Source organism: Mus musculus, chromosome 16, assembly GCF_000001635.26.
Source record: "Mus musculus strain C57BL/6J chromosome 16, GRCm38.p6 C57BL/6J".
Taxonomy (NCBI): domain Eukaryota; kingdom Metazoa; phylum Chordata; class Mammalia; order Rodentia; family Muridae; genus Mus; species Mus musculus.
In genome coordinates this window covers 90,452,089-90,464,445 of record NC_000082.6, presented here as the reverse complement: position 1 = coordinate 90,464,445, position 12,357 = coordinate 90,452,089, and the positions used below count along the sequence as shown (strand labels likewise).

Genomic DNA, 12,357 nt, shown 5'->3' with positions numbered 1-12,357 from the left:
AAGAAGAGCGAGCACACACACAGAGTGGTCTGGTTGCTTAGGGATGGGAAGCTCGGTGAACCCTGTTGTATCTACACAGGGAAGGAACTCACATCAAACCAACAGCCCTTCCAAAATGAGTTCAGACCATGCGAGGGCAGGCGACAGATCCTCAACCCACAGGAGCAGATGCATTACCTGTGGAGAGCTGGGTCGGCAGGGGATTCATTGCTTTGTCCACCATCTTCTGATACAGAGCCCTCAGGCTGAAAGGCTCCACAGTGAAAGGTAGGGTCCCCGTCAGCATGGCATACATGTTCACGCCTCTGGAAAGATAGACATCAAAGTGTGAGAGCAGAAGAGGCCCTGGATGCAGAAGGCACAGAGCACGCACACGGAGCCTCTGGCTAACCCATCTTTCCAGAACCCTCACATCATGTCCCAGTTGAGGTGTTGACATCGGAAAGGCTGGGGCGAGAACACTGGGAAGACGTTCTGAGGGGCTCGGAGATGAGTGAGCCCTGGAAGAGCTCCCTCCCGAGGAGGAGCCACACTCTCTTGTCTATGAATCCAAGCGGAGTGTCAGCTTTACAACCTAAACTCCTCCAAATTCTGAAACCTCTTGACCGGCAAAACGATGCCACAGGCAGAAGATTGCACCTCTGGCCTCATGGGGTACACAAAGGGGAATGCCATAAACTCACCTCGGGCTGTGTATGTAACACGTGGGAAACACCCACTTGGGTCCCATACCCAGGAGAGTCCACTACATACAGGCAAAGATTCCAAAGCCCAAACTAGTTCTTTGAGCAGGAGACAGTCACATTGTAATGGGAAGATGTCAACACCAAGAAATTCCAGACGAAGGGAAGTACTATACACCTTGAGAGAATCAGGAGAGACCTTGCTAGTCTGTAATCTTTCCAGATACAACACGCAAAGTGTGACTTTAGAGGCAGATGAAACACAGGGCCAGAACTACCAGTGCTGGGCTAATGACAGCTTCTGCTTACCATTCAGCCATTTGAGGCCAAAACCCCACACTCAAAGCCAGCCTTTTATCCATCTCTTGAACTTAGCTCCGGTTTGTCACTAAGGAAGGTCTTTCCCAATCTTATTTCTCCTTTGATTGTTTGTCCTAAGACTCGGCCACCAGGCCCTGGCCCAGTATCTGGGCTGTGGTTGAGTGGGCTTAACTGCTTATATCCAAAGCCAGCCAGAGGACAGTGAAGCCTTCTGGGAGGATTTTATTTCCTGGATGTATAAACCTACTATCATGTTGATGAGATTTCCTGATGGGGAAGAAATGTTTGCCTGCTTGCCTGCCTGCCAAGAGGTCTCCGCTGTTCAAAGGCACCGGGGCGGATGTGTTTTTAAAAACAGGCAACAGGATTTCCAGTCAAAACAGAGCCAATGAGACTGATTGAAATTAAGACCCTTGAGTGTAATTCCACAGAGGCGCCTCCGAATTATGCATTCCTTATAATGACAGGTACTGGAGCCCGCAGCACAGCACAGAGCGCTCTCGGGTTTCAGAAGTAAGCTGAAGCCCAGTTCTCTCTCTCTGAACTCAGAACAGAGTCAGGGAGGCAGGCACACACACACATTCATTCCACAGATTCTTGCTGGATGCCTCTCATTGACTGAGTACTGTCAGCCAGGCGAGGACGCTGCCATTTTTGGATGGTGAGTTGAAGAGAAACACGGAATGGGCAAACCCTCAAACAAATAAACACAACCCCTCTGAGCAAAGAGCACTGAGTCCAAGAGACTGCTGGGCTGCACTGCTTTTCCACGAGTGCCCAGGTAAGGAAAAGGGACTTTTAACCCAGGAAGCATCTCCAGTGAGTGTTTTCATGCAGGAGCGTAGACATCTTCAGTTGGCTGCACAAGGCCAGGTGAGAAATGGCATAAACCAAGGAACAGGAGCCAAGAACAGACAAGGCATATCATATGCGCAGCCAGTGACAGCAGTCACTCTGGGTGTGTGTTCAGAGAAATGCATTCATTCCTCGGGCGGCATCGAGGCGGCATCGCATGTAACAACAGGGACCAGCATGGTGAGCGGGAGACGGCAGCAAGAACATGCGGTATTGCTGCAAGTCCATACCAAGCAACAGATCTCATAGAGAAAGGAAGTGGGCAACAGAGGCACGCTGAGGAAGGAAGCGTGGAAGGGGAGGAAGGAGAGTTGTGTGGAGACCTTAAGAACCCACTGCTCTGGCTGGAGAGATGGCTCAGCAGGTAAGAGCACTGATTGCTCTTCCAAAGGTCCTGAGTTCAAAGCCCAGCAACCACATGGTGGCTCACAAACGTAATGAGGTCTGACCCCCTCTTCTGGTGTATCTGTTACAGTGTACTTACGTATAATAATAAATACATCTTTGGGCTGACCGGAGCGAGTGGAGGTCCTAAAAATTCAATCCCCAACAACCACATGAATGCTCACAACCATCTGTACAGCCACAGTGTACTCACATACATAAAATAAATAAATAAATCTTAAAAAAAGAAAAAAAAAAAAAAGAACCCGCTGCGCAGTGCTCCGTCTTTGATGTGTTTTAGATAGAGCCAAACACCTTGGTTTTGGGGGAGACTTCAATAGTAACAGAAAAGAAAACTAAGCCGTCTCAAAACTGTAAGATCTGTGTCCACAGAGAGGCCTTAGACACAGGCCTTAATGGGTGGGAAAACCTCTGGCCTCTTCCACAGTTACTGAAGGCCACTAAACAGTCATCTCCAAGATAAACTGCAACCCGGCAGCCTGCAGACAGCCTATCCCCCCTGCAGGGCTGAACGAGGACCGGTGGCCAAAGTGAAGTTCTGTGTATTTTGTGCAGTCCCTTCTGGAACAAGACGGGATACTCTCCCACAGTGAGAACTGAATTATTCACACTATCTAATGAGGAAGTGGGAAAAAACTGGACTTAGCTAACTGTGAGTGGTGCGCCTGTAAGAGTCCTGATCATCAAAGCAGCGTCACTTTCCAGAGCGCAGTCCTCACGCTACTGCACCGGCACCACCCAAACACTTAAAAACGCACATTCCTGGGACCAGCTCCAGACTTGAGAAGTCAGAGTCTCAGGGGCCAGGCCTGGTAGTATCTGGCTTAACAATCCCTCTGGGGTGGGAGGTGGGGGGCAGTGAGATGGCTCAGTAGGTCACAGTGCTTAGCAGACAAGCGCTGAAATGTGCGTCAAAGTTAAAGGAAAACTGTCACGTCCTCTGACCACCAGGTGCCCGCTGAGATGAAAATTATCTTCCTCTTCTTTTTCTAACTCTTTCTCTCTTACACACACACACACACACACACACACACACACACACACACACACAGCACATCACATACACACACACAGCACATCACACACACAGCACATCACACACACAGCACATCACATACACACACACACAGCACATCGCATACATACACACACACACACAGCACATCACACACACACAGCACATCGCATACATACACACACACACACAGCACATCACATACACACACACACAGCACATCGCATACACACACACACACAGCACATCACCTACACACACACACACAGCACATCGCATACACACACACACACACACAGCACATCGCATACACAAATCCACACATCAGCAACAATAATGATTATTTTTTTAAATCTCTCTGAATGTACTCAGTCTAGTTTAAAAGCCATTGGGAAGATAAAGCCTAAGTTGTGGGAAATCAAGTCATCATAGCAGGGCTGCAGGGCTCGCAGGACCCCTGCCTAGCCGGGAGGGGTGCACAGACTACAGACAGCCACCCAGGTCCTCTTCAGCACTGACCCCGTTGGGTTATGTTAACGTGTTTATTGGAATAAGCAGGGGCTCCTTAGTCTTGGTCATTTTAGCATGTAAATTACTTTGGGTATTTTAGTTGTACCAAGTCATAAATTTACTCCACCTAATTCTGGACTCATGCGCTCATAACACTTAAACAACAACAATAACAACAACAACAACAACAAAAACCTCCCCTAGGCCATTATGTGAAGACCTCAAGACTGCTCTTCCTCTCAGCGGGCAGCGGACAGCACTCAAGCCTGAAGACACTGCCCTGTCACCTTCCATGTTATGTCTTCTCTAGTGGGGACATGTGGCTTCTTTGCCACAGGCTGAATGCTCTGAATGCCTTCAGAAAGCCTACAGAAGTAGGGTACAGTGAGGTGAGGGGGGAAGGAACCAGCTGAAGGGGTTTGTTGAATGTATGAACCAAGAATAACAACTCGAAAACCTTTGCAAAACTTTCTTCTAGGATATCTGAAGATACCAAATCACTTGGCTTCAAAGAATAAAAGAAAAAAAAGAAAGAAAGAAAAAAAAAACCCTCCATAAGTCACTGCTTAATACACTGGTCTCTGCCTCTCTCCGTTATCTACTTTAGACCACAGATTAAGATGAAAGCTACTGTGTTTAAGATGGCACCAGGGAACTCCAGCCAGCAAGGACGAACTTGACTGCCTTGCCCAAAGTCTTCCAGTTCTGATACAGTGCTCAATTAAAAACTCACACACCCGCCCTTACAGATGACTTCTCTCTCTTCATCCCAAGGTCATTTATTCTTAAAACATAGATAATCTGAGGGCCAAATAGCTGAACCCACGGGGGTGCTGTGTCTGGTGTAAACCAGGCACCAAATAATCTCTGTTGTTTCATTAAAAATAAATAAATAATGAAACTTTTTTAATAAAACAAAACAACAACAAAAACTACAGTTACAACTTGGCCCTATTGTAATGGATAACAGAAACCCACATTAATAGTCAGATTGCCCTGGGAGATTTTAAAAGAGAAACCAGATTGGACATCTTAATTCCTCTCCCCTAGAGCTTTCATCCGTGTTTAATATGTGGATAAAGAGAGACTCAGCCCCTCTGACATTTCACAAGTATGCAAGAATACCAAGGGAGACTTGTGGAATGCGGTTTATAAACCTCTGTAATCCCATAGAACCAGGCGGAGTTTCAAAACATGCTCAGAATTTCCTGAAAAGCCTTTTGAAATATGGCCCAGGGGTTTCCTGGGTTCTATGTGGCAGACAACGGATCTCTATGAGTCCAGGATAGCTAGCTTTGAAGAAAGCCAGCAATTACATGGTGGGGGGGGGGGGGGGAGGGAGCCACAAGGCAATAGTGCTAATGTTTTCAAAACCAAGAGGAAGTAGAGAGAGCCCTGGCAGGTTGAGAAAACCCTATGGGATAGCGGAAATTGTGTAATACTCTGGTGTCAAAAGAGAAGGACTGGAAGGACTGGTGACAGCAAGGAGCAGCCGGAAGGAGGAAAGTCCCCTTGGAGAATAGCCTGGGATCTTTGGTCCTGAGTCAGAAGGCAATCGCTGGTCCTGATAGTCAGTTCAACACATTAAAATAATCTCTAGAGAAAACTTCCTCTGAGAGGAAAGACTCGGAGCCAGCACTCCCTGGAGACGTTGCCAGAAACTTTACCTAGAACAAAGCAAGTGTCGACTCTGCAGAATAGGTCAAAAGTGAGGTCCCAAGTGCTGGGGCCATGCTGCCAGGAACCTTGACAACCACGTGCTCACACAGAGAACAGCTGAGGGACTGCCGCGTGGGCACCTTGGTTCCATACCGGTCTACCAGGAAGGAGTGACCTTCATGATTTTAAAATTAACCCCGTGCCAGCAAGTTCTGTCCTTCTTTCTCTCTGCATCAGTGTTCAGTACGACTCCCACTTTAGGGTCCTCAAAGGAGACTCGGAAGAGTTCATCCATCTTAAAAGCATCCTTCTTCCCAACCCTCTTCCATTAAACTGGAAGAAAACGCTTTCCGGTGTATCTCAAGGACTTTGTTCCTTTTTGCTTTCATGCCCTATTTAATAAATGTGCTAGCTACAAAGGTGTTGGGGCGGGAGGGGGGGTGTAAATACCCGGGGAAATGACTTGTATTTTATTAACTTAAGCCCCAAAGCTGAAGAAAGCTCCATTTTTGAGACAAAGTTTCACTGTGTAGCCCAGGATAACTTCAAATGTATCACCCTCCGCCCCAGCATCCTGCATCCCGAGCTAAGAGGCAGGTACCACCCAGCAGGCGCTGATTTTCTCTTTTAAAAGTAGAAGTACCTCAGTTTCCCCAGATGAATACAGATGTCCTCCTGCCCCTTTCCCCACCATCTTTTATCATGAACAGAGAAAACCCTTCTGTGTGTGACCCCTGCCTGCAGGGAATGGCATCTGGTATCATTTCTGTAAATGCAGAGCCTAGGACCTGGCTCAAAGTTTGTCACTCTCTTCCTGAGCACTCTTTTCTGTAGAGAGATGAGAGCGAGTTGCCTCTTACCCAACTTATCCACTCAAAGGCTCAGGGAAAGGCAGGGCCCCTCTCCTGTGAAGGAAGGGGCAGGAAGCTCAAGAAGGCCCATGGACTATGCATAAGTACATGAGACAGCTAATTTTCACAGCCACAGTGACCAACTGAGAACCCTGCCCCCTCCCATTCTCGGGGACAAGACTCCTGATGTCTTCCCCCCCCCCCCCTTAGAGGCTCACTGAGTTTTTCCAACAAGCATCATAATATTCTCAAAGTTAAGTTATACTCGATCAAAAAGTTCATCTGGTGCCAGGTGGTGGTGGTGCACACCTTTAATGCCAGTGCTCGGGAGGCAGAGGCAGACAGGTCCCTGAGTTAAGACCTGCCTTGTTGATACAGTGAGTTCCAGGACAGCCAGGGCTACATAGAGAGACTCTTGTCTCAAAAAAAATCAAATAAAAACAAAAACAAAACAAAAAAGTAGATCTGAGCCTGGTGGTGGTGGTGGTAGTGGCCGCCACTGGCAGCGGCGGCGGCAGCGCATGCCTTTAATCCCGGAACTTGGGAGGCAGAGGCAGGCCTGAGGGAAAAAAAAAGTACATCTACATTAAAGTTATTCTCAAATTAGAACATATGCCACTCTGAGGGAAAAGTCAAGAAATGATAGTAAATATCTGATGATGCGCCAGAATGAACATTCCAGTTTTGTGTCTAAAATCTCAAAGTTCACTGGAAGGGGGAGGAAGAAGGAAGAGAAGAGGGGAGAAGGAGAGGGAGGAATAGAATGAATGAGTGTGTACCTGCATGTGTGTGTGTGTGTGTGTGTGTGTGTGTGTGTGTGTGTGTGTGTGTGTTTGTGTGCATTTGTGCTCAAGCACGTGCGCATAAAAAAGTGAGGTGAAGGAAAAAGGTGAACGGGATATTAAGGGTAATTTGTATGGTCCTGAAAATAACACCATTGAAAATGAGGACCACCACAAGACGCCATCTCCCTTCCCGTAGATAATGCTCACATTACCAGAGGTGGAGCATCACCAGATGCTCCAGCACTCCAGGCTGTCTCAAGAGTTCTCCAGGCCTTCCTGTGGAAGAAGCTGGGGTTTCCTCCTCACTCGCCTCAGACTCGTCAGCTAGTTAGCCCCTGCCACCCAGCAGGCTCACAAGCCCCTGCAGAGGGGAGCCTGCTTTTGACTTCAGAAGTGTGTATGTTTCACAGCAATAAGAAAGGAGGCATTTCGTAATAGTGGTACTGGAACAGGGAGGAAGTGGGCTCCACTTCCACTCTTGGTGTAAGCAAGCCTTGAATTGAATTCTCTTTGGGTTTCCATTTCTCAGTGCTGTCAACAAAGCCATGGGTACCACACAGAAACCTAATCCCAGGCTTCAGGCACAGGACTCTAAGGGAGTGGAAAATTCATTGTATAAAGGAGGCTCTGAGGTTTCATGTTTTCACCAAGACCTTAAGAGTTGGCAGTGATCAGATGCATGGTACACTCTGCCCGGGACTTTCCCCGCCTCTTCCTACCCGGCCAGCTTTGCTCAGCTCTTGGGAGCAGGTTAAGGGCCCCCTCCACTGCTTTCTCGTTTTCATGCACACACCTCCTGAGGTGTTTCATGCACACAGTTCTGTGCACACACATGCCTCTGCCTGTCTATAGGGGACTTGTAGGTAGGTATGTGTCTTGGTCAGCCCAGTCTATGTCAATGCTGTCTCCACCAAAGGTTCATGTGCTTTTAAAGGCATAGTTCCCAGGATGGCATTATTAGTACTCTTCAGGAGTAGGGTCTACTGGAAATTCCTAAGCATGCTCTGGAAGGGACGGTCAGGCTTTGTCCTCTGGCTTGTAACTTTAGCAGTTCTGCCCTGTCACATATTCATGGCATCCTCAACCCTGTGCCTCACCAAAGACCCCAATCAATGAGGCCAATCAGTCACAGACTGGAACCTTCAGAGGTATTAGTCAAAACAAACCTGTATCAGGAGCAAATCACTTCAGATGTTACGTTATGACCACAGAAAACTGGCTAACCAGAGCAAAATGCCACAGAACGGGAAACTCAAATAATACACAGCGTCTCACAGTTCTAGAGAATGAAAGTCCAAGATTAAGATCGAGCAAAGCTGGGTTCTGGTGAGAGTCTACTTCCTAGATGGGACAGGGCTGCCCTTGTCTTGTGACCTCATAGCACCCAGACAACACAAGCTTTGTGTCTCTTATAAGGACCCTAACTGCATCATGGGCCCCACCACGTCACTTCATCCAAAGCCAACACCTCCCAAAGGCCCAGCGCCAAATACCTTGACATGGGGGGTGGGGGGCTAGGACTTCAAAATATCAGCTGGGGACTGTGTGACACAATTCAGTTCTTAGAAGTGGGCAAGTGAGTCACAGTAGCCGGCTCTACCACCAATGGCAGGAAAGGAGATCTCTCTTCTGGCCCCAGCAAAAAAGACACAGAAGCACTCAGCAGAGTCTTGGGTACTGCAACTTGCCCTCTTGCTCCTGGGGATTCTTCTCCCCTAGCATGAGTGAGATTCTCCACATTACATGTTCTGCTCCAGGGTCTCCCTGCCAGCAACCTCTGAGAAGGGTCACCTGGCCTTGTAGAGATCTTGCGAGTGCCTACAGTGTGCATTATCTTCGTAGAGAGAATAATTCCATCAAGGGGACACTAATACAGATGTTGAGGGACCCCAGGAGAGACCCGTCTACCAGTGTAGAAGAGTGAAGGATGACATTTGCCAGCCGCAGACAACAGCTCCGGATCTATCCAGGCATCGTGGCCCAACATCATCGCCTTTCTTCTTCCCCAGTGTCACCTGCCACCACTACCCCAGACAGACACAGAGTCCCTGCTTCTTGACAGACAGAGAGTTGGTGGCCATGGGCAAAGGGAACTGGAGAGAACCTTCCCTTGGGAGCAGGACCCTGTGTCTTGGTCACAGCACTGAGAGACAAAGTGTCAACGGTTGCTGGATATGAATTCCTCTCCCTGGCTAAACAACTTGGCAAAGGGGAGAAAACTAAGTTCAACTCCTCTCAGCCAGTGCTTTCGTCTCCACATGGATAACCGACTGGCTTCTGTGTCCGAAGAGGTGACAGAAGAGCCTGACACCCTCCTCTACGTACTTTCTACACTCAGGAGATTCCCGCTTCATCTCGCCATGTTGACACCTGGAGCAACACAATACCATATGCTCCCTTAAGAGCTGGACTCAGGAGCAAACTGTCACTCGGAGGTGAAGACTGCTCGGGCACAGGGATCCTCAGGGGGAAACATGCAGAGTCCACAAGGAGCTCTTGGAGTAAAGACTGGGTGCCAGACTGGAATGAGAGATGGACTAGCATTCCAGCAAGTTAACATGGGTAGGAACACAGGAGAAGAGCCAAGTGGAGGGTGGGGACCAGGCAGGTACAAAGAGGTGGGCAGCATCAGACAGACTTAAAGCTCATGCTTACAAAGCTATGGTAGGGTGTGTTTGTTAGAGTGTGTGTGTGTGTGTAGGGGGGGGGCGGTGTATGTGTGCTGTGTGTCTGTTTACATGGCGTGTGTGATGCATGTCTATGTGGTCTGTGTCTATATATATGCTGTATGCATGTATACTGGGGGTGTGTGCATGTGGTATGTGTGTGGTGTATAGTGTGTATGAGTGTGTATGTATGTAACGTGTGCAGATGTGTGGATGTACATCCACATGCCTGTTGTTTTGTTTTGCTGTGTGTGTGTGTACATGTGCTCACACAAGCCTATATGGTATATGTATGTCGTGGTATACGTATGTGCATATACATGTTCACACGTGTTTGTTTGGCTTGGTTCTGTGGTGCAGGCCATTGAACCCAGAGCCTGCCCTGTGCTCGCTCGGCCACGGTTTGCCCCTAGCTGCACTTCTACCCATTTTCTCCTTTTGATTTGAGGCAGAGTCTCACTCAGTTGCCCAGGGCCTTAAACTCACTCTGTAGGCCAGGCAGGGCTTGAACTTGAGCTCCTCCTCCCTCGGCCTCCCAGGCAGCTGCGACTTCAGCCCTGCACCCCAAGATCTGGCTTTATGAAAAAGTTTTACATAAGAACATGTGGTTTGCGGAACATCAACGCAAGGTCTGTGAAGACTTGCCTGGGTTTTCCGCTTTTCCCAGCTCCTCAATAAAATGTTTGCAAATGCCATTTTGGAAGTTTATAAAGAAAAAATCTGGAAAGAAAAAGGGATGCTGGGCTCTGAGAACCACGGATGACATATCCCATGGCATATAGGTACATTCTTGTCAGATAGTGAGAGACTGTTTCACAGAAAAGGGACATAGGACCGCAGGAGGGAACAGCGACCCACTTTTACAATCTGGATAACTCACATTGACCAGACATCAATTTTGGGGCCATATTTCTTCCTGGCAAGCAGTTCTGGCGCAGCATAGGCAGGGCTGCCACACTGTGTGCTGAATGGATCCGAGTAACCTAGGATCCCTGCACAGTTGCTCAAGCCAAAGTCTGCAAAGAGAACACAAACATGAACTCTGAGTTAGAAAATTGCAAGGGAAAAAAAAAAAACCAGGAGAGAAGAAGAAAAACAACCCAGAGCAGGAAAGGAAACATTGTCTCAGTCTAACACATAATTTAACATCCAGCAGGAAACCCACCAGCTGCAAACCATAACCTCTGATAGACTTCTCAAGACAAAGGCGTGCCCGGTGGCGGCTCCCTCGCTCCCTGGCTTCGGTGGAACATTTTACATCAACTCACTGCAGAATCCAGCTAGACCTAACAGTGTGATGAGCCAAAACATATTTCTACCGAGTCTTGTAAATGAGTCATGCAGGGTAAGGAGAGAGTGTTAGCTTTCTAGGACTGAAGCGGGAAGGGAGAGCACGCTGAGATCCTGGCTGCCTGGTGGCCAGGCTGGGAGAAACTGAATGGAGACTGATTTTCTCCGGCTAGGCCATCGGCACCAGTGACCGCTTACAGCTGACTTCTTCATCTCGGTTTCATTTCATTAAAGTCCTTAAGAAATTCCTTCCAGAGGGTTACTATAGTTGGAAAGGGCTGGAGGGGTGGAAACACAGTTTAAGCAGCCCCGCATGTTGGCTGGAGAAAGAACGCCCAGCAGGTCGGTGATGCCAACCAGACTATGTGACCTCATGGCGTTGCTTTTCTTAGATTAGAAAGGCATCTGGGAGGCCAGCAGGAGAGCCCCAAAGTGCCTCACAGCTCCTTTGGGTCTATTAGAGTTTTGTGAACTCTTTACTTTTGATCTTTAAAGATACTGCAACTAGAGGGTAATTAGAGAGCTGTTAGTGTCCGTCCCTCCCCTCCTATCTTTCTTCAATCTTTGTTGATCTCAGAATTAAGAGCTGAGATCCTGGGTCATCCTTTGAACTCCACTGCAAATACTGAGCTCTTAATGCACAGACATAAGACTCCCAAGCTTCAGGGTAAGGCAGAGATTGGCTCTGAGGCTGGACCTGAGCCCTGTACATTCTGCAACAGCGCTACCGACAGTATTTCTGCCTTTTGCTTGACTCTAGCATGTCTTCACCCGCAAGTGCCTGCCCACCACAGAAGCCATGGAGAAAGCTCAGGAAATGACAAAAGGCACAGGAGGGTGGGAAGCAACCCACATGCCACAGGTCACAAGGACGAGGCTAGAAAGCTTCTTAACAAGTGTTGCAGTGATCTGTATAACTGAATGGCTTGTCCAGAGAGAACCCAGCAACTCTCTCAGGCTCCAAAGAACACCAAGCCCTCAACTCAGGCTCCCGAGGAAGAATCAGAGCCTACATGAAGGATCTGACCAAAGGACCAGCAGGAAGTCTATTCCAACACTGAACTTTTCTTCATTTGTTTTGATTGTATTTCCCACCCACCACTGGTCCCTCCTCCTGACTCCATGCCTTCACCCTCTAACCCCTGCCCATTTCCTTTCCCTTTGGTCCAGTTTGCCCCACAGGACACCATAAAATCTGCACAGAAAAGCCTTTCTGCAGCTACAGATGACAGGTGGGCTCCCATCTGAACAGGCAACGGTGAGGGGCCCTGTTCCCAGATCCCAGTGTATATACTGAGGCACAAGAGCAGGGGAGGA

General features: G+C 48.4%; 1 protein-coding gene across 3 annotated transcripts in view; it reads right to left on the bottom strand.

Moving 5' to 3' along the window:
* The window catches only part of Hunk (hormonally upregulated Neu-associated kinase), a 114,272-nt gene that overhangs the window by 35,110 nt on the left and 66,805 nt on the right, over window positions 1-12,357 (bottom strand). For all 3 annotated transcript variants that reach the window (XR_384941.3, NM_015755.2, XM_011246130.2), the window contains exons 4-5: window positions 10,631-10,766; window positions 178-305 (exon numbers count right to left, since the gene is read on the bottom strand). Coding sequence is in view for 2 of the 3 variants with exons in the window: in NM_015755.2 (NP_056570.1) it covers window positions 178-305; window positions 10,631-10,766 (264 nt within the window). In the remaining variant the exon portion in view is untranslated. The remainder of the gene's footprint in view (window positions 1-177; window positions 306-10,630; window positions 10,767-12,357) is intronic.